The 22,490-nt window shown below is 40.3% G+C and overlaps 1 protein-coding gene across 5 annotated transcripts in view; it reads right to left on the reverse strand.

Moving 5' to 3' along the window:
- The window catches only part of LAMA3 (laminin subunit alpha 3), a 242,767-nt gene that overhangs the window by 46,098 nt on the left and 174,179 nt on the right, over positions 1–22,490 (reverse strand). For 4 of the 5 annotated variants that reach the window (XR_004485306.2, XM_004273749.4, XM_033435312.2 and 1 more), the window contains 13 exons: positions 16,763–16,869; positions 13,630–13,680; positions 12,566–12,717; positions 7,525–7,635; positions 7,302–7,413; positions 6,945–7,112; positions 5,299–5,495; positions 3,998–4,114; positions 2,782–2,936; positions 2,361–2,502; positions 1,415–1,517; positions 340–456; positions 75–254 (listed from right to left, as the gene is read on the reverse strand). Coding sequence is in view for 4 of the 5 variants with exons in the window: in XM_004273749.4 (XP_004273797.1) it covers positions 75–254; positions 340–456; positions 1,415–1,517; positions 2,361–2,502; positions 2,782–2,936; positions 3,998–4,114; positions 5,299–5,495; positions 6,945–7,112; positions 7,302–7,413; positions 7,525–7,635; positions 12,566–12,717; positions 13,630–13,680; positions 16,763–16,869 (1,712 nt within the window). In the remaining variant the exon portion in view is untranslated. Of the gene's footprint in view, positions 1–74; positions 255–339; positions 457–1,414; positions 1,518–2,360; positions 2,503–2,781; positions 2,937–3,997; positions 4,115–5,298; positions 5,496–6,944; positions 7,113–7,301; positions 7,414–7,524; positions 7,636–12,565; positions 12,718–13,629; positions 13,681–16,762; positions 16,870–22,490 lie in introns of those variants that run through there. The other variant, XM_033435313.2, reaches the window with a different exon arrangement.

Genomic DNA, 22,490 nt, shown 5'->3' on the forward strand with positions numbered 1-22,490 from the left:
AAAATTAAAACTGGCCAAAGCACATACTGATGGAGAAAGTGGATAATATGTCCTGGGCAGAGAATGCCTGCTACCTGAATTATCTGCATCGGTGAGAGCCTTGTTGAAGTCTTCACTCCCGGTGCTCCCATAGGTATCCTTAATTCTTTCCACGTCTGTCTGAATGGGGTTGAGCCCATCTAGAACATCATTTGTGATGTCGTTGGCATTTCTGACCATGCTCTTTGCACTATTGATTATACCATCAATGTCATCTAATGCACACACAAACAGGGAGGGGTAAGTATCTAAAATGTTTGACAAAAGAAGCCAAGTCCCGTGGGTTAGGGAGCTGCTGACCTCTCTGTATCCCACGAAGATCATCGCGGATGGTCGTGAGATTGGTGTCTACCAGCCCTTTCTGAATGGTCATAATTTTCAGAGTTTGCTGCAGGTTGTTGAGAGCCGGACTGATTTCTAAAATGAAATAAAGCAGCAAGAGGCAATTACCCTAAAGATCTTGATCATCTGTGGGTATTGGTGACCCCTGAAGCAGCCAAGGTCTGCACAGCATTGAGCAGACCTGCATCTTAGCAGTCATCCCCGAGATGCCCACTGCATGCACCTAGACCCACAGGTCCTCCAGTTACAGAGGCCAGGAGCATATAGAGCCTGTGTTACCAGGCTCCTTGGAAATGCACATGAGGAAAGGGAGAGGTGTAATAACTCATTTTAATTTTTAAAAATGAAAAAAGATAAATAAATAAATATATTTATTTACTGGTAGAAGGCATCTAACTGCTTTGAAAGGATTAAGAAGGTAAGTGAGGGCTCTGAGCTTGGATGGCTGCTCAGCTATGAATGACCACAGGAGACCAGAGAAAATCAAGACACAGCATTTTCTGAACACAGGAATTTGGTGAGATCGAGACGGTTTAATTATTTTTTTAAAAAAATCAAATTAAATAAGTAGAAAAAGTTCAAAGACAAAAATTTAAAAATCTTCATGCTCCATAGTGGTAGTGATTTTTGGTACTTTCAGTTGCTAAGATTTTAGGGCTTAAGAAATTTTGAAGCAGTTGCTCTAATGACCTGAAACTAATTACCTGGGCCTTAAGTAAGAAAGCAGCACTGTACATACCTCAATGCTATGTGGGTCCACACGGGATTAAACTAAGAATCCCCTCCCCCAAACCCAAGGCCAGGCCGAAACAGGCCTATCAGCCTCAAGATTTACTTAGATTTATGAGGTTCTAGTTAATTTGGTATATGTTAGAATATTGGGTAGACACATCCCAGCTATGAGTTTGCAAAGCATCATTTGCATGGACACTGAGATTCAAGAAGTGCGTTTGCTTCTAGGGCTGCCTCTCCTGGTCTCATAGGTTGTTTCCAAGTCTTTGACTATCCCAGCCTCCACCCTAACCCTCAGTACCTTGCTGTAGCTTCTTCTGGGTTATCTTGGCTTCATTTAATAGTTTATCGCTGTTGGAACTCAGGGTTTTAGCTTTTCTTGGAACATCTTCCTTTATCACTGTCTGAAAGCAAAGTGTTTATCCGCTTTAAATGTGATACACCTTAGGAAATATAGTGCAAGAGTTTTCATCCTACCCCAAAGCCCTTATCTTTAATCTTTAAAGAATGAGGTTAGAAGGTAAAGAGGAGGTTTAAAAAGACTGTTCCTTAAAAGATACAGTCAGGGCTCTAAGAAGACGTCTGTGGCTTAGGGAGGCGGACCCATCTCTGCTGATATAATGACAAATTGTGTGACACCTTCTCATTTTCTCACTGTCACTTGTACAATACCCTCTGAAATAATGGAGGACAGAGCTAAAATGTTTTTAGGCTTTTAATCTTCGGGAGATAAAAATCTTCAACCTTCTGAGGTCTGTCCCCTAATTCTCTCATAGTTAATAATTTGTTCTTTATTTTTAGACATAGGAATATTATATGATGCATTTAAGATACCATAGGACTCCGCAGACATGCCCAGGTGTAAGACAAATGACAGGAAATAAATGGTTATAAAATTGTGTACAAAAATTTCTCTTCTTTGGTAAATGTTAATGCTCAATACTCAGTCACAGCATAAAAACATATCTGGTAAGAAGCAGGGTAGGACACTTTCATGGTTCAAAATCAATAATCAGTGTGATTTCTATCTGGTTTTACAAACGATTTTTAAAAGTGGGCGACATTTATCAAACAGCCAAGTATATACAGAAATGACTTATATCTAGAGCAAGTTCGAGTCTATTCTATATAACAAATTCTGGTCTAAAATAATGCTTTTTTCTATTCCTTGGTGCATGCAGAAAGAAGATAGGAAAACGAGTCGTCTCCAGAGTGCCTGGAGAGAAGGTACCAGTGCAGGGGCTCACCTGGAGGGCAGCCTCAGACGCGCTGGTGGCCTTGTCCGCTGCGTCCTCGGCTGCTTTGATGGCATTGAGGATGTTCTCATAGGCGGTGGCAGCGTCCACGGCACAGCGTACCAGCTCATCCCCACTGGTGTTCCTCTTGATCCTAGAAAATGGTACAGGAGAGGGCTCCAGCGGCTCCCCTGCCTGCAGCTGAGCCCCCTAACCTCCCGATTCATTTGACAGATGGAGACTTGGGGCTGCAAGCTCTGCAGCTCTGCCCCAGAGATGCAGCTGGGAATCAGGCCCCTGCGGCTGGTCGGGTTCGGAACTGGGCCCTGGGTGCCGCCCTCCACCCTGGTCTGGAGACCCCACTCCCCCTGAGAGGCCTTCCCACCAGGCTCCAGCGGCCCCTGCAGTTAGACCCGTCAGGCCAGCCACTCACTCCTCCAGCTGCCTCGCCAGCTCCTGTAAAGACTGAGCATGCTTCTCTGCCTCCCCCACCAGGGATGCTTTACTGGACGATTTGGAAAGTTCTCTCACTTTGTCACTTAGTTCGTGTCTTGCTTCATTTAAGGTGACAGCTAGTTTTTCATATTCCTGTATTTTCCAAGTAAACAAGAGGTAGTGTCAACTTAAGCAAAGCACGTATATGCTATTTTCTTGACCTCTGTCGTAAATGACGTTTCCAGGAAGCAACAATGAGAAACTGTTTTCTGAGCCCGCTCAGCACACCAATTATTCCTTGGTTACTTGAGATATTGACACTGATAATATTCTCCCAAGTTATACCACCATTTTGAACATTTTCCATATGGTGGGTACCCACTTTGATAGATTTTATAAAAGCTCATTATTATCATTTGTGTATAGCTGCACTAAACCAAAATACCTTTTTTCTGATTTAGAAATAGCGATAATAAAAGATATTTTCAAAATGACCAATGGGTTGCTAAGAAATGTTGTCCATCTTTTGCCAGTCCTAAATGTCTTCTGTTAATAATGTATGCCTGATATTTTATTTTATTTTATTTTGTAATTGTTTTTTAGCTTTACTGAGGTATAACTGACATACGATTGTAAGGTATTTAAAGTGCACGAAGTGATGATTTGATATACGCATACATTGTGAAAGGATTCCCCCAGTGAGTTAACACATCAATCAGCTCATATTTTATCCTCTTAACTTTTTTGGGAGTGGGGGTGAGAACATTTAAATTCTCTTTTAGCGAATTTCAATTATACAATATAGTGTTGTATATGAATATGTATATGACTAGAGTCATATGTATATGTATGTATATGTACCTATGTATATGTACGTATATGTATATGACTAGAGTCATATTGCTTTACATTAGATCCTCAGACCTTATTCATCTTAGAGATGAAAATGATATTTTAAAAATAGCACCACATTTTTTTTCGTTATCACAAAAGTAACATTCACTCACTGCAGGCAAATTAGATAATAGAGATAGATATAGAGAAGATACATCATTCACCCCCCCGCAAGGGACAACCACTCTTAACCATCTGGTATATTTTCTTCCACCTAAAAGACATACATTGGAGAAAAAATTGGTTTGCCGATCTCATAGTTTCCTCGAAACATAATTTAAATGCTTTTTGATTTTCCAGAGAACCAGTTTTGCCTCTACCTCATGGCTTTTACTCATCAGCTCCAAGGCAACATTAGTTTGCAGTAAGGAAGAGTCTGCAGTGGCTAGATGCTTGGTGAAGTCACTCTGGAGGGAATTCATTTCTTTAACTTGTCTCTGGAGAGAATAAAAAGAATGTCTGTGAGCTTCATGATGTATCGTCAGAAGGCACTGGCATATTTATTGGACAACAGCATAGAAGTAGTTTCAGAGTCAGAATGTCTTCTTGCACTTAAAGGTCATCTAGGAAACTCCAAAGCCATGAGACATCAGCTCAATTTGTTGTGTAGGTGTGTTGTCATAGTTTCCACAGACAACATGCCAATGAAACAATCGCTGTCACATTGGAGAAGGTTTCTACACTGGGCTCAACCAGGCCCATGAGATGGATATATAATTAAGCTCTGGCTAGTGGATCAGAACGAGGGATTTTAACTAAGGGAATCAGCACCAACCATCAGCACACTCTACATGCCGGTCCCAGCGAAGATGTTGGGACACTTCAATAAGGAAACACACAGGACTTTAGGATGGCAGGGTGGAGGCGGACCGAGTTCAGGGACCCGTAAAATTGGACCCTGCTCCCTTCCCCTTGGCAAAATCAGTGACTTCCAACAGAGGTGTTACTACCTGAAGAGGCTTTGGGAGCTAACGAACCCTATTACCATCAGTGAAGATATTAGTCATTGTCTTTTACGAAATTCTTGCGTTTTTTTTTTGGGGGGGGGTGTTCAGTCCTATGTTATTCCACTTTGATCTTACTGTCATTTCATAGCCCCTCACACTTTTGTTGTTGTTAAAACAACAACACAGTTCACCACTGAAATACACACTATAGAATTCGAGCTTTAAATCCTCATTGCAACTCCTGCATGTGGCCTGTATTTTGACTTATTTCCTATGAAGCAAGTAATGGCTTAAAATGCCTTTGCTGGTGATTCTGATGTTTACATATATGACACAAAAAGTCAGTTATTTAGAGCATACATTGTACACTTTGAATTAATTATAACAATATTAATTTCTCACCTATTTGGCAACATTATTGGCCCAGCACTCTATCAGCCAGGGGTGGGGGTGAAGCGATTTGCTCTGCTTTCTCTGTGGTTTAAGTTCAGAAACTTTTCTGGCCGCTGAGGAGTAGCAACTACTTCGATTTTGCATTTAATGACTCGCTCCTATTTGATTAGGGTTTCCTGTACAGACAGCTGCCTGGCTCTGCCACTTAATTAACGATGAAGATTCCTGTTCCCTCATCCTCGTCATTAACCAAACCATGCAGATTCTGACCGTGACCTCACCTTGATGGATTCCAAAGCCCTCTCGTTTTCTCGGTTGAGGCCGGTGGCCTGCTTTGCTTGGGCACTGGCCTCCTGTAGAGCGGCACGGAGGTCACTGAGTTTGGCTTCGTATTCATTTAAAGAATCTCGCATATTCTTAACGAGCCCATTGTTCTCCACCTGGTGGTTTTCCAGCCAGCTCCTTATCCGAGTCAGCACTGTAATACATCACCTTTTTGTTTTCCACTTGAGAGATGAGTACATTGGAAGCTAACTTATAAAGACTACAGAAGGAGAACTGAGTTTCTACTCACTTCATGGTTTTCCTCGAACTTGCAAGGGAACAGGAAAGGAAACTAGCATTTATGTTATGTTATACACACACTGTCTCATTTAACTTTCGTGACAACCACATGAAAACAGTAATTATCATCCTCATGTTTCAGATAGGAAAATGGATGGCCTGAGAAATTGGGTGACAAGGTTTTAGCCTTGGGACTTGAACTTGACCTGCAGAGCACAAAGTACATGCTCCTTCTACTACTAACACTGTCTCCTTGCAGCTAAAAGCCAAGGCTAATATTAAATTTAAACAATACAAATGCTAAAAGAGAACTGCTACTATCTGTAACCACTGATACATCATTTTACTAGAGAATAAAGGTCAGTATTTGGGAAAATATACACCAAATTATTATTTCTTACAGTTTTGAGCTAATGAGGCTTTTCCCCTAACCCAAACCTTTAGATATATTCAGTTAATTTCTAGTATATTCATTTTTGGAGGTAACAGTAGTGCTAATATCAATGTATGATTCAAAAGCTCAATGGTGATAAGGTGACCATTAAAAATGATATGAGAGAGCTGAGTGGAGATGAATGAAAGAAGAATGAAAATGCAGTTAAAAAGGAACAAGAGGTATCAGTGTCTAATGTCTAAGAAGAAACTTTTTTTTTTGCATGATGGTAAGATATTCTATTCTATGGATAAAGAAGATGTGGTATATATGTACAATGGAATATTACTCAGCCTTTAAAAAGAATGAAATAATGCCATTTGCAGCAATATGGATGGACCTAGAAATTATCATACTAAGCGAAGTAAGCCAAACAAAGACAAAAACCATACGATATCACTTATATGTGGAATCTAAAATATGACACAAATGAACATATCTATGAAAAAGAAACAGACTCACAGACATAGAGGAGACTTGTGATTGCCAAGGAGTGGGGAGGGAGGGAAGGATTGAGAGTCTGGGATTGGTAGATGTAAACTATTATACATAGGATGGATAAACAACAAGCTTCTACTGCAAAGTACAGGTAACTATATTCAATATCCTGTGATAAACCATAATGGAAAGTAACGTGAAAAAGAAAGTATATGTATATGTATAACTGAAATCACTTTGCTGTACAGCAGAAATTAACACAACATTGTAAATCAACTATACTTCAATAAATTAAAAAAGTGTTGTTCTGTCCTACGGCTTCTCAGTAATCTGAAGGGGCTACCTACTTTCACCACGTGATCCTCTACCAGTAATATATGCTGAAAGGATGAGCCCCTCCACCTGGCACCGGTGACTAGATATTGCACTCGGCACACCGTATTTCAAACCAATTAGAACGGATTGTATGCAAGAATTTGGGAGGGTCCTTACGAAGCTGAGCCTCTCTTTTTTCAGCTTCTGCTTCCCTCAGGTTCTTCCCAAAGTTGCGGTTCCTCAGTTCCCTCAACATGCGCTCCGCTTCAGCCAGCTTTCTGGAAAAATCGTCCAAAGGCAAGTTGTTTCCTTCTCCTTCTGTCCCAGAGATCTGCTTCACAAGAACTGGAAAACATCAAGCAGTTTATTGAACTGGGAATTCTGGACTCCAGCAGACTACTAAAAAAAAAAAAGGCTGAGATTTTTATGGAGGGTTCATATTGTTTTTTTAGTATCACTACACTTTTTCTTTGTACAACAAAGGCTACAAAGTAATATAAAAGATGTTTAATTGGGCTGAGTAACTCTTCTTACCGTGCACATTCCGGATGACATTTTTAATCTTTGTGTCCAGCTCTTTGGCGCCTTGGGTTGTCCGATCAACATTGCTATATAATGTTTGAGCTTTTCTGGAATTTATTTGAACCTACATGAAAAACAAATTGATGAGCAAAAAGTAAGTTGATGGGAGGAAAAAACTAACAGTATTCTGAAAGCAAAAAAAAAAAAAGTTAATGTTATTGACCTAACACATTACCTTTTCTTGCAAAGTTTCAAATTCACGATTCAAGTTACTCAGTTCTTTTTCCAGGCCATCCAGTTTTGATTTATGATTTGAAACGGTGGAACTGTAGCTGAGCAACTGGCTCTGAAAGTAACATACAAAGTTAATCTCACTTTAGAGTAGAAATTTGGAGGGAAGTCTTACCAAGTTGGTAAACCTGGTGATGATGTGAAAAGATTCACTTAGCAAGACCAATGCTGTTCCTTAGGGAAAAAAATACGGTTCTTTGAAATAGGCCACATGAAGAATAAATTTCTGATGTAAGTTGCGATATGGCTCTAAAATAAAGTAGTAAAATTTAAAAACATGAAGAGACAAGAGATACTTTACTTGAATTAACGATCTAACCTTATAGAAATGAGGGTGATGTCACTTCTTGACGTATTAAGGTTTAGATCCTATTATAAAGAATTGTTCAGTTATTTTTAACCGATATGTTACCTGATAATACTAAAAAGAAGTGCCTATGGCTACTCTATTCAGGGACTCACTAGATTCAAAGAATTATAGAGCAGGAGGGAAATTTGTAGCTCATTTAATTGAATACCCTTATTCAATATGAAAAAAATGAGAAAACAGAAGCCCAAAGAAGTTGGGTGACCCATCCATGCCACAGCAGTACAGGTGATTACTGATTGCTTCAGGACTCAAATCCTGGTCCCCTGTCCTTTTTGAGGAACTCAACAGCCTCATTACTTTTAGAGGGTGACATTGCCTCATACAATATCTAGAAGAGTAAATATTTTCAATTTTGGGGAAAAAATATGTTAATACCTTGAGAATTTTTACAAGAAAAAGCAAAATTATTATCTCTATTTGCACACGAGAACAGCGTTGGGTAAAAGAACACAGGTTTTCCAGCTCAGGTCCACACCCTAGGTTCACCACTTAATAGATAAGCTCACTGGACTTTATCTCCTTCATCTGTATATTGGTGATTATAATATTAAGCTGCTGGTTGTTTTCAGTGGTAAGTGGGCTAATGCATTATAAAATGCCACATACATACGACCGTCCAAAAAATTAGTTGCTTTCTCATACATATTCCTACTGAATTTTCATAGTGTTTGTGTGATATTGCAAGAAGATAGTTCTACTTTATTTTTGTTGTAGGCAAATAAGGCACATCATTCTAAAGAGTGTTAGTAGAAGTATAAGAAGTAAGAAGTATAGTGGGTAAAGCATGGTCTTTAGAATTTCATCTTGTGTATGAATAATGGTTGACAATCAATCACCCTACTTTCAAAACCCTCACCAATCCCAGACATCAGAGGTTACAGAGAACAAAATTATCTGTTGGATCTTTTTTACACTTTTCTCAAGTTCATACAAATCTATAAAAACAGACTGACATTTTCCTGAGTAGATATTCTTTTATTTTGTCAAAAAAAGGTTACAACTTTCTGTGATTTTCTACATTCACAGAGCAGGTTAACACATGTAGATTTTACTAATTCTGTTTTATTATAATCTGCACTAGGGGACAAACTGGAATTTGTGCAACAGTGCCCTGATTGTTTCAGATGTTTTATTTTTAATTTTTGCAGACAGGAAGACAAAAGTCATTCTTACCTTTGCTCCCCTTTCTGTAATGCATCTTTTTATTTTCAGCCTGCTTTTAAGTATGTCAACTTATTTTTGTTTTTAAAGCAATTAATTAACGGTGGGCTTTAGTAAGACTTTTATTCTGTATCCTGCTTGGAATTCACAGGACTTCTTAGAGCTGTGAGTTAATAGTTTTGCCTCAAAATTGGAACATTTTCTACCGTTAAATGCACAAATATTTTTCTGCCCCTTACTCACTTCATTTTTCTTCAGTGACAACAATTACATATAGGTTTGGTGACTTGATGTTGTCCCACAGGTCAATGAGGCTCTTTCTGTTTTTGTTCGTTTGATTTTTTAAAAGCTTTACTGAGGTATAACTGACATACAACAAAAGGCACGTGTTTAAAGTACACAATTTGATATGCTTTGACACATGACCCATGAAATTGTCTCCACAATTAAGATAAGAAACATTTCCTCATGCCCCTTGTAACCCCTCCCCCCGATTCTCCCTGACACTTCCTTCTCCATCACCAGGAACACACACTATTAGATTACTTTTCGTTTTCTAGAACTGTGCACAACTTATGATTGTCACACATAAACACGCACACACTCATTAGGATATGAACTTTCCCTGGTCTGGCTTCTTTCAGTCAGAGTACTTATTCTGAGATTCACCCATGCATCAGTAGTTCATTACAATTTATTGCAAACTAGTATTCTACTTTGTAGATGTACAGTCATTTATTTATGCCTTCACCTGCTGACAGACTTTTGGGATGTTTCTGATTTTTGCTTATTGCAAATAAAGCTGCCAAAAAAAAAAAAAAAAAAAAAGGAATTTCACCTTGGCTTGAATCCTTCTGGACCCACCACATACTAGCTGTGTGACTGAGGGCAAGTTACTTAGCTTTTCCAGGCCTGGTAAATAAAAATAACACTATTTTCCTCACAGGATGTTGTGAGACGTAAGGAAAGCACTTAGCACAGAGCCTGGCACATAGGATGGATACCAAAATGTTGGTTTCCTTCCCTTCATTGAAAAAATGCAGGGTTGTACTGATGACATCAAAGTAACCCAAGTGGCTTTTCTTTTTCTCTGAAAACATAAAGACTTCCCCCCCTCCTCTCCATGTTAAGCCTGCAAACCATGCTCTAAAATTACCCTAATGGGATGGAAAAGAACCAGTTTTCTAGCATTAGTTTTTGCTGTATGTACTCAACCATAGCCACTAATGGTTTACAATCAGCCCTCATTCCAAAAGCACTTATTAAACTTTCCCCAAACCCTCTTTCACTATGTCTAGCTTAGGGTTTATCTCATCTACTGATTTATTTTACTTTGAGTATATTTCTTCATTTCCACGAGTTTTACTTAGATCTTTTCATATTTACCTCTTCTTGTTTGGTTTCTGGTGTTTAAAATTTTTTTCTAATTTCTTGTTCCTTCTACTGGATGTTATTCTCTTTTTTTTTCTGGTACGCGGGCCTCTCACTGTTGTGGCCTCTCCCGTTGCAGAGCACAGGCTCCGGACATGCAGGCTCAGCGGCCATGGCTCACGGGCCCAGCCACTCCGCGGCATGTGGGATCTTCCCGGACCGGGACACAAACCCGTGTCCCCTGCATCAGCAGGCGGACTCCCAACCACTGCACCACCAGGGAAGCCCTGGATGTTATTCCTTAAAGTAATTTTCAGATTGTCCTATGATTTTCATTTTCTCTAAAGGGAACTCATCACTTGACTGTTGCTTCTGCTGCATGTCTTTCTTATTATCTGTCTGTTACAGTGTTTGCAGGCTCCTTCCAAGAGGGAGATTTCTTCTTCTCCCTGCACTCTCTGTGCCCTGTCCGGTGATCTTGTGGTCATCATTACTCCCACCCCAGACCCCCCAGTCCAGGACCAGGTGTTATAGTGACAGCTTAGGACTTGTACATTATGGTGACAGTGAGAATGTCACATTTCAGCACAGATCCTGGTTTGTGAGTCTTGTCCACATTCTGGCTGCAAGGTTGTCCTTTCTTAGGTTCTCATACAGCCATTGTCCAACAATGCGAATTGGAAAGTTTTGAGGTTGCTTTTTCAGCCTCCATTTATAGGCAGAAGAGCCCCTGTTTTCCCCCCAGGGAGCCTGACTCTGGCCTGTGGGGCACTTTCGGCCCTAGTACTTCTTAGGATACCCTCTTGACCACCTTCTTTCCAACTGTACATAGTACATGTTCTGAGCTATGAAACAGACATCAACACATTTAAGAGAACTGGAATCATAAAGTATGTTCTCTGACCCCAAAAGAGTTAAACTAGAAATCAATAACAGAGAGTTATCTGGAAAATCCCCAATTCAGAAATTAAACAATACAGTTCTAGTCACAAGAGGAATTAGAAAATTTTTCTTTTTTCTTTGGCCACGCTGCGTGGCTTGTGGGATCTCAGTTTCCAACCAGGGATTGAACCCAGGCCACAGCAGTGAAAGCCCAGAATCCTAACCGCTAGGCCACTAGGGAGCTCCCTAGAAAATCTTTTTGAATTGAATGAAAATGAAAACACAATATTTTAAAATGTGTGGAATACAGCTAAAGCAGTGTTTAGGGGAAAACTTATAGCACTAAATGCTTATGTTAAGAAAGGTTTTGGATCAGTAAATAAGCTTTTATCTTAAGAAACTAGAAAATGAATGGCAAACTAAACCCAAAGCAAGCAGAAGGAAGAAAAGATATGGATAAGAACAGAAGTCAATGAAATTGAAAACTGAAGAAAAGCAGAGAGAAATCAATGAAATAGAAAGATCAATAAAATTGATAAACCTCTAGCCAGAATAATCAAAAAAAGAGATAAGACACAAATGACCAATAACCAGAATGAATGAGAAAGCATCACTACAGATTTTGCAGATATTAAAAGGATAAGGAAAAATTATGAACAACTGTATTGCAATACATTTGGTAATTTAGACGAAATAGAAAAATTGTTCGAAAGGCACAAATTACTAAATATCACTCAAGAAGAAATAGATAAATCCTAATTGTCCCATATCTATTTTTTAATTGAACTTACAGTTCAATTAAAAAAAAAACTTTCAACAAAGAAAATCCCAGGCCCGCATGGCTTCACTGGAAAACTCCATCAAACATTTAAAGAAGAATTAATAACAACTGTACTCAAATTCGTATGAGTCTTCCAAATGCAAAACAGTGAGCTAAAGTTATGAGAAGAATGAGCCCAGAAACATTCAGTATGTAAGGAATGTTCACTTAGAAGTGTTAGTTTTGTGTGTTCACCGGTACTTTTCACCAGTAAAAATCTAACCTTCATTTAGATCAGAGGAAGGAGGACAGCCTCCCTGAGCCTTAAGTGGAGTCAAGTTCCCCCCTTTCTCACATGAGGAGTATTCGTTCACATAGCATCTCTCTTCACCAAGTATCTGCTCTGGGTCAGGCATCATGCTGGACCCACAGAGTACTTACCCTCAGGTCCTTGGTCTGGGTCTCCAAGTGCCTCATCTGCTCCAGGGTCCCCACGCTGGCACTCAGGCCCTGCAGCTGAGACTTGACCAGGAGGAGCTCATCCTCCATGGTGGCCAGGTCATTCAAGAGCGTCATCACACAGCTGTCACAATCTGTGGGGGCCGCAATCAAAGGCACAAGTGCTGTGGGCTGGAGCCACAGGAATGCAAACAGAGCCCCAGAGCTGTGCCGCCCAGTTAATACACACATAGCCCATCACAGGCAAAAATCACAATCCTGGACTTCCCCGGGAAAGATGCAGATTCTGAAAAAGGGAGATCTCTAGACAGGGGGCATTTGACAAAGAAATGGTGGAATGGGGAAAAAGGGTGAGGGTGGTCAAAAGGTACAAACTTCCAGTTATATGATAAGTAAGTTCTTGGGATGTAACGTACAGCACAGTGACTATAGTTAACGACACTGTATTATATATTTAAAAGTTGCTAGAAGAGTAGATCTTAAAAATTCCTAATGCAAGACAGAAAATTTGTAACTGTGTGAGGTGATGGATGGTAACTAAGTTAATTGTGGTGATCATTTCACAACATACACATATATCAAATCATTATGTTATATACTTTAATACAATGTTGCATGTCAATTATATCTCAATAAAACTGGGCAAAAAAAGAAATGGTGAATCTATTCAACTTGTTGCTTATTTTGTATGTGGGAAAAGAGTAATAAATAGTTTTTATTTATTGAGTGCTTGCTATTTACCAAGAATCATGATAAGGGATTTATAAGCATTTTTCCAACAGCTATATGAGGTTGGTATAGTTATTACCAACCTCAGTTTCACCATCTGACAAATGATGAAACCGAGGCTTGAAGAAGTAAGGTCATTTGCACGAGATCATACAGATTTTAGTTGACAGAGGCTGGATGTGACTCTAAGTAGCCCTCCTTCCACCACCTCCCACCACTGCTTTCCCAGACTCGAAACTGCATGTCCCAGTGTAGGGCTCACAGATTTTAAGCTGAACCCCACAACTTGGAAAGGAGGGGGCCATTTCTCTTCTCACCGTCACATTCTTCTCCAGGGCCACCATCTTTGGGTTCTTGGTTTATGCAGTCTGAAATGAGGAGTAACCAGAGAAGACAGCGTTATTAAACTTACTCTTCACGTGCTTTTTTTTTTTTTTTTTTGCAGTATGTGGGCCTCTCACCGCTGTGGCCTCTCCCGTTGCGGAGCACAGGCTCCGGACGCGCAGGCTCAGCGGCCATGGTTCACGGGCCCAGCCACTCTGCGGCATGTGGGATCTTCCCGGACCGGGGCACGAACCCGTGTCCCCTGCATCGGCAGGCGGACTCTCAACCACTGCGCCACCAGGGAAGCCCCTTCACGTGCTTTTTAACTTGGCTTTGGGGAAAGCTAGTTTTGTGTTCAGTCACCCAGCCACACAGCATTGCCGGCTCTTCCCTTTTCCCTCCCTCCTCGGTGCCACTGCTTGGGGAGCTGTCTCATCTCCCAACAATCTTGCTACAGGAACTTCTCGTGTGGCCTCTCTGATTATATATTCAGTTTCTTCTCTACAAAGGGTCACGCCATTCTTATGAAATGAAATCTCCTAATCGCTGGTGTTGTCCTCATTTGGTAGCCTCCTATACAACTGCTGATGTCTCTTCTAATATCATTCAAGAACATTCAATAAACACTGAGCACCTTTGAGCATTCCCAGTGTGCCATGGCCCTGTGCTAGGGGCAGGAATACAAAGATAGCAAGTCTCTGGTGTCCTGTAGTTTAATGGTCCTATGGGGGAGACAGGCACATTTCACAACAGTGTGACAGATGCTGTGAGATATGCACACGAAGTTAGTGGACCTACTCCACCACCTACTGCTCACATATGCTGAATATTCAGGTTCTCAGCTATAGACGGGAAAGCCTAATGGTCACCCCTGGACATTCTTTACTCCTCCCACTTCTACTCCTTTCCCCATACCATGCATTCTTACGCTGAAATGCCCTCTCATTTTCCTGTGAAAAATCATCTGACTTTATTAAAGGAAAACTCTAAGCTTGAAACTTTCCTAGCCATGCTACAGGGAGGCTTTCAGGTGTCTTCTCAGCAGCCACACCTTGTGTGTATACACATACGTTTTGAACCACATTTATTTTTAATTGTAAAAATATATATATAAGTTCACTATGGAAAATTTGGGAAAATCAGCAAAATGAGATAAAACATTATCCTTGATCCTACCACTCAAAGACGATAAGTGTCTCCTCACAGTATCTTTGTAGACATTTTATTATATGTAATCATAGGTTTCTCTTACTCATCCTTTTTAAAAAAATCTTTTACTCACTCTTATATGGACATATAGCTGTGTCACTTTAATTTCCTCAATTAGACCGTAAATGCCTTACAGGCAGGAAACATGGTTTTATTTCCTTCACAAACTCCTGCAAACACAGCATATGGGGGACTTGGCTTAGGAAGAGGACTGATTTATCAGTGCAATTCTCTCAACAAGTTTGAGTTTTGACCACCAAGGAATCTGGACGTTATTAATTGAAAGAAAGAATGAAAAAGAGGGAAAAAGCTCACAGGAACAAACGTGTCTCACAGGTGAGCATTTTGTTCCATTTCTGGAACAAAGAGTTCCCATCCTCATTCTAGGTTGGTTACTTTTGCTATTAGCAAAAGCATTCATCTCACGAGTAACGACGTGTCTGATGCCGAAACTTCTCCTGAACACCTCCAGTGACAGTAGAACTCATTTCCTTTTAAACCAGTCCTTCTCGTCTTTAAACATTTGACACTTCTTCCTCAGAATGATCTAAAATAGATCTCCCTCTAGCTTCCACTCCTGGATGTGAGTTCTCCATACCTTAAGCCACACAGAACAAGACCCACCCTTCTCCCACACATGTGCCTTTCAGATCCGTCCTTTCCAAGTCTCCTTTCCACCATCCTGGTCTGTCAGTCCTTCCTCATGTCACAGGGCTCTAAGTCCCTTCACAGCCTCATCTTTTTTCTGAACAAACTTGTAGCTTGTCTATTGCCTTGTAAAGACACGGGCCCCTTGTGGGGACTTGCATGGGCGGCGGACCAGGGAACAACGGCAGGCCACCTGGTTTTGGACACTAGAACTCAGTGGAGATAGTATAAGGTGTCTAAGGGGCCACGTTACCCTCTTGATTCATATTGAACTCACCGCTGACTGAAACCTTAGCCACGTCTCATTTATCACAAACTTATGTTTTTTTCCATTCAACTACAGGACCGACTCCACGCTTACCCTAACATAATTTTGTCTGGTTAGAACTGGCTCCTCATTCCAGGCTGTTGAGGCCCTATTTTATTCTAAATGTGTCACAGGAGGCATTTGCTAGCTCCTCCAACTTTGTGTCACCTGATAACTGGGTGGGCAGGTCTTCTATATTTCCATTCAAGTCTACGATGTTGAACAAGATGGAGCCCAGATGAAGCCCAAAACATGACAACAGACACCTCGTTCTAGACTGACAAGGCTCCATTTACTCTGCGTTCCTTTGGAAACAGTCACTTGACTGGATCTAATCCATACATTCAGGGTTTAGTTCTTCATCTTGTCTATAAGATGAGAGATTTTATCTAAGGATTTGGCATTGCACTGCATCAATGGCATTTTCCTGATCAACCACATTAATATTCTCCATCAAAGAAGGACGTAGAGAGTCTTCCTGTTTTTCCAACTTCATTTTTTCCTAATGAACCTATACTAACTCCCAGTTAATGTTTTTTTTCTTGGTATGTAAAATCCATCTCAATTATACACCCACATCCTAGAACAGTTACTGCTTTAATAGAAAGAGCACTCTGACTCCTTCAGATACATACACGAAGGAAGCTGATGAGATGATTCCCTTATAATGTCAAAGGGAGATCTCAGCAAAAATCACCAAAATAGGGTCTGAAATTATTTTGGCTATAATTAGTGACGTTTTAAAAACAATTTACCTAAAAAAAAAAAAAACCTACTTGAAGTAAGTTATTCACCAAACCTGTGAATACTACCTAAGCATTCCCGACTTTGTCAAAACAAGGGGACAACTCGTTAGCTGGAATTGTGTATGTGGCTGCTGAACATGTTTGCTTGGCTTCTTTGCCAGCTATTTTATACCCGTTTGATAAAGGTAGGTTAACAGACGTGTGAGTCGATCTTACCTCCCGTCAGGGGGTCACAACTGCCCAAATGGCCGTTGCCGTTACAGCTGCATGGTTGGCAGCTACCTCCGAATTTCTGGGGATTTCCAAAATGTCCTGGTGCACACCTACACAGAATACAGAAAAAGAGGGGAGACACCCAAAGGGCTCGTCATTTATTCCACCCAATGTCTCAACTTCTAGCTCCCTGTTTGGGATCTTGTAACCCTATGAGAGGAAGGGCTGACATAGATTTGCAAGAGGGAACGCGTCTCAGTACAGAGCCATTTATGACTTGAATGAGAATGGTGAGGAGGGGAAGGCAGGCAGAGATTGCTCCCTTGCTCCTTGACACCCCAGATGACAAGGTCCTCAATCATCCCGACAGCCAAATGGCAGATGAACAAAATGCATACAGGAGCCAGTGGTTGGACCAGTACCGAAATCAGGGGTGGGTGAATTTTACGCAAGAGTTGTGTTCCTGAAGATATCACACAAATACACACTGCTTAATTTATGGCTCATTTCCTCGAAGAAAAAACTTAAAGTAAAATTCATATAATTTCAATATTTTCATAAAGGGGGCTTTTATTAATATTTCGTATTGTACTATTTCAAGTCTGCATAATTCACATTTATTTGCACTAATTGCTGCAGTGATGTACATAAGGGGCTTAAACAACTGAGCAGTTACAACTGCCACCTTAGCCCGAGGCTTTATTATTCTAGATGATTTAGTGATGAGAACTCAGTTCCTTATTTATAAGGTAAAAGATCATATTTCCTTGATTGTGTCTGTTTTCTTCAAAAAATAACACAAACACATGTTAATGTTTCTGGAACTGGGATGTAAATTAAAATATTTCTGTTCATTAGCAAAATTCCACTCCCACTCTATCCCCCCTAAATTGTCATTAAATTGATGTTTGTGGTGTTTTATCATCAATGGAATTGATAGAATCAAGGAAATATGGCATTTGACTTTCTCAAATTTAAGCTTTTCATCAAAGAACTTTGAGGCAATTTAAATATGCTTTACCAATGGATAAACTGGTGATATAGTGCAAAGGACACAGATTTTTTGTTTTGTTTTTATGGGTTTTTTTTTAACATCTTTATTGGAGTATAATTGTTTTACAATGGTGTGTTAGTTTCTGCTGTATAACAAAGTGAATGGGAGATCTTTTTTTTTTAAATTTATTTTGGCTGCACTGGGTCTTAGTTGCAGCACGCAGGGTGGCGGATTTCTTAGTTGTGGCTGGCATGTGGGATCTAGTTCCCCGACCAGGGATCGAACCTGGGCCCCCTGCACTGGGAGCGCAGACTCTTACTGACTGGACCACCAGGGAAGTCAGGACACAGGTTTTGAATCAGGAAGATCTGGCTAGACCTCCGTCTCTACCACAGTCCATGTCATCTTGGGCTGTCATCTTAATCCCTCAAGCTTCCATTTCTTCATCTATTCCTCTTATGAAAATGTTAAGCTCCATGAGGATGTGAATTATTTGGGGTGGGCCGTTTTGCTCACTGACGCATCCCTAGCATCTGGGATAATGCCTGGACCCATATTAGGTGTCAGATATAAGTATATGCTGAATGAATGAATGAAAAATGGTACTAACAATACCTATTTTGGTGGGTGGATATAAAAGATAATATAGTAAAGAATCTAGTACAACGCCTGCACATAGCAGACATTCAGTAAAAGTTAGCTACTGCTACTTTAAGACATGATAAAATATTCATATATATGTATGCATGTGTAATTGGTGTCATTTGGAATTCTACATTTCGGAAAATGGATAGGAAGCAGAAAACCCATGTATTCCCTAATTATCAAGAAGGTAACTAAGCTGAGGTGGCTTATCCAAGTCTACTCAGCAGGTTGTCCTAATAATAGGGCTTTATTTGGGGTGACCAGCCCCATAGTCTGCCTAACAAACCATGCTACGCGAAAGATCTCAGTTTAAAATACTTTTCCTTTAGATGTCTCACCTACATCTAAACTTTCTATGTAAAAGATACATATTTAAAAACTACCTTATTTAAAGTGACATAAATATTCAGGAAGTTTGATTCTGCTTCTTCCTTAATCTTGCAAAGCATTAGTTATCGATTATGAGAAATAACTGGTTCTTTTATTCTCATTTTATGGTAGTGCTAAACACAGTGGACTAAACTAAAACTTCCTGATTTCATAGATGACATCGGTACAGCAAATAAAGAGCAGACAGCACGTCTGTCCTCTGCGGCTCTGAGTGGCCAAGGGAGAAATGTGTCCCAGAGCACGGGCTGAGGAGGGAAGCCTTTCCTATTCCCTCCCCACCTCTGCCCAGCGAGCTCCTGCATATATGCTTACTTTTCACCTTACTCTGTGCTTGTATTTATCATTGCGTAGTTAACCACTAGAGCCAGATGATGCCTGGCAGCCTGGCACAAAGCGGATGCTCAATAAGTGTTAACAAATGAAAAACTGTGACATTAAAATGGCATTAAGCTGTGGAAAAGTTTAAAAAAAACACAAAAAAACAATAGCTTGCTTTCCTGAGACATCAAACTTAAAAAACCTAAGCTGAGAAAACTGTTAATTAAGAATTTCCCTTTTCAAATCAGTTGCCTGTCAAATGGATGTCTCCTCCAGCCTGGTGCCGTTTTCCACTTCACTGTTTGTGCAGAACCATAAGGAGGATTAAATTAGGAAGCCTCTCCCAGGTAGGAGTCGCATAGCTTTTAAATCACGAAGCCTGGAAGACCCTCCCAAGCCCATTCCCCACCCCACCTGTCCTTTCTGTCTCAGGGTAGCTGCCCCTTCCATCCCTCACCCTTCAGGGCTGGTTGATGCCCCTCCTGCTGCAGCCTGACTTAGCCCGGTTATGTTCTCTCTCTATTTTATTTGTACATCTGTCCACCACTAGACTGGAAAACCCTTGAGGGCAGAATCTGTGGTCTGGTTGCTGATGTGTTTCTAATGCTTAGCACAGGGCCAGGCTTATACTAGGATCTCCATCCATTTTTCATCGAAGGAAAGAATGAATAAGTGTGGGCAACGTTCCTCCTGCAGAAATGATAAACAGAAGAACTTTGAATTGCTCCTTTTTACCATAGGATAGTGTCCAGACCCTCAGCTGATGCCCACAACAAGGCACTGCCTCCTTCTGCCCGTGGCAGCTACACTCTAGGCCCTTGGACTTTCTTGCATTACTTCCCTGACCTGAGCTGCCTTCCCCCTCCACCTCCCAGCTCCACTGGGTTCCAGTCATCCCTTTGACATACCTAAGTCCCACCTTGTCCATAAAATGTTTCAGATAACCCCAGTCTAGAGTAGCCCTCCCTTACTATGAAATCCAGTTGAATTAATTTTCTGTTTTTTTTTTAAGTAAAATTCTTCTAAAGTTATCCAGAAAAATAATATGCCAGAATGGTCCAGGAAAAAATTTAAATAAGGGTTACGAGGGGAGACTTGCTTAACCAAATAGTCAAACTCATTTGATAGATTCAGAAATGATACAGAAGTGATAATGACACAAAAACCAAATAAAATGTACAAAACAAATCCAAGTTCGTGTAGAAATTTCGTACACATTTACAGGACTTCCCTGGTGGCACAGTGGTTAAGAACCCACCTGCCAATGCAGGGGACAGGGGTTCAAGCACTGGTCCGGGAAAATCCCACATGCCATGGAGCAACTAAGCCCGTGCACCACAACTACTGAGCCTGCGCTCTACAGCCCATGAGCCACAACTGCTGAGCCCACGTCACAACTACTGAGCCACCTAGAGCCCATGCTCTGCAACAAGAGAAGCCACCGCAATGAGAAGCCCGCGCACCGCAGCGAAGAGTAGCCCGCACTCACCACAACTAGAAAAAGCCTGCGCTCAGCAACAAAGATTCAACACACCCAAAAAATAAATAAAAACTAAAATATAAAATAAAATCTGAAATCAAACCCCTAATTAAAAAAAAGAAATTTTGTACACATTTAGCTTTAGTGAATTCAACTAAAGGTACTTAGCCAAAGAGGGATGAGAGGATGAGGGCATGAGTGTAAGGGAAAAACAGCCGAAGTGACTGTCCCCATCACTCAGTGAGCACACGTCCTGCAGTGAGCATGACATGAGAGATGTGAACCTGCTATTCGCTCAGCTGGTCTAGTTTCCCTGTGCCTCTCCTAGAGTGACTGTTTCACCCTACAGAGTGTGATTCTGGGTGTAACCAAATGACATGTGTATTTCATGCAACATGGCCCCTGTATTACTGAGACATGGGACACTGGGATACTCAAGGTTATGCCAGCTCCGGTCAATTTTTGCCTGACATGTAGACCCTAAATCTATCTGCCCTGTGAGATGCAATACCACAAAAAAGTTGAGGTTCCAAATTTTCACCATCAAGATTTGAATGCAAGAAATAAAACCAGAAAAGTACTAAAACAAAATATGCATAAACATTTGCATATGCATAAACCTCTCTAAGCATGACACTAATGGCTGAAACCCTAAAGAATAAAAGAGTAGGTACAAATATAATAGAACTTAACTATTGCAGATCTAGAACTGACAAAACCAAACCAAAAAATATACAAATGAAAAACAAAACAGAGAAGTATATTTGCAATATATAGTATGAAGCATTCGTTTCCTCTAAAAGATTTGTACAAATCAACAAAAAAATAAAAGAACATTCCACTAGAAAAAAATGGGTAAAAGACCTGGAAAGCAATTCAAAAAAAAGATTTATAAATGGTCAATAAGCACATGAAAAAATCAAATCTAATTATTACCAAAAAATGTAAAATAAAATGACATACAATGTTTCTCTACCAAACTGGCAATGTTTGTAAAAAGTGAACAGTCTTAGTATCTGCTGGAGGCAGGCAGTTGCTCCTTTGCTGCTAGTAGGATGGTAAACAGATACAATCTTTCTGGAGGGCAATTTTGCAAAATGTATCGAAAGCCTGAAAAATGTCCCTATGCTTTGGCCCAAGGGATCGGTTCTATAATTACATCTCGAGTATTTATGTACACAAATATTTAGCTAACAGGATTCACTTTTAGTGCTGCTTTGAATAGAAAACAGTAAATCTATTTCAAAGGCCAATAGTGGGGGAATATGGAACTTCAGGGGAACTTCCTGGTCCTGATGTGATGTTATCAATGAACACTTATTGATATGGAAATATACTACTAACATATTATTAGATGAGAAAACAAAACAGAAAGCAAAATAGGAATCTACCTTTTTCTTTTAAGAAAAATCTATGCATATAGAACTGATCTGTAAGAACATACAACAAGCACTGTAGGTGGGCAGGCGTGAGCATAGGGCAATTGCAGGGCTATGGTACATATTAGTTCTCTGCCTTATTAGTTCTTTGCTCACCTGTATTATGTCATTTCTGTAATAATTATGTATTGATCTTATATTACAGTTATTTTAAATTTTAAAATGTTATCCATATGATTCATTTGTTATACTGTTACTTTTCCAGATATATGTGTGCTCTCTTCCCCTCTAGATGACAAGTACCTTCTATAGCCTTCACAATACTTGGCGGTGCCCTGGGCATAGTAGCTAATCATGAAACACTGTTCAGGAAAAACTAAAGCTTGGCTCTGTGGCCCTTTACGATCAAGTATGTACTTTCCATTTTGTAACATGTATTCTTTTGTTTCACAAACACCTATTATATGAATAGTACCACACTAGGCACTAGGGGTTCAGAAATGACTGAGACACAGGCTGTCCTGC

The sequence above is a fragment of the Orcinus orca genome, chromosome 15, assembly GCF_937001465.1.
Source record: "Orcinus orca chromosome 15, mOrcOrc1.1, whole genome shotgun sequence".
Classification (NCBI taxonomy): domain Eukaryota; kingdom Metazoa; phylum Chordata; class Mammalia; order Artiodactyla; family Delphinidae; genus Orcinus; species Orcinus orca.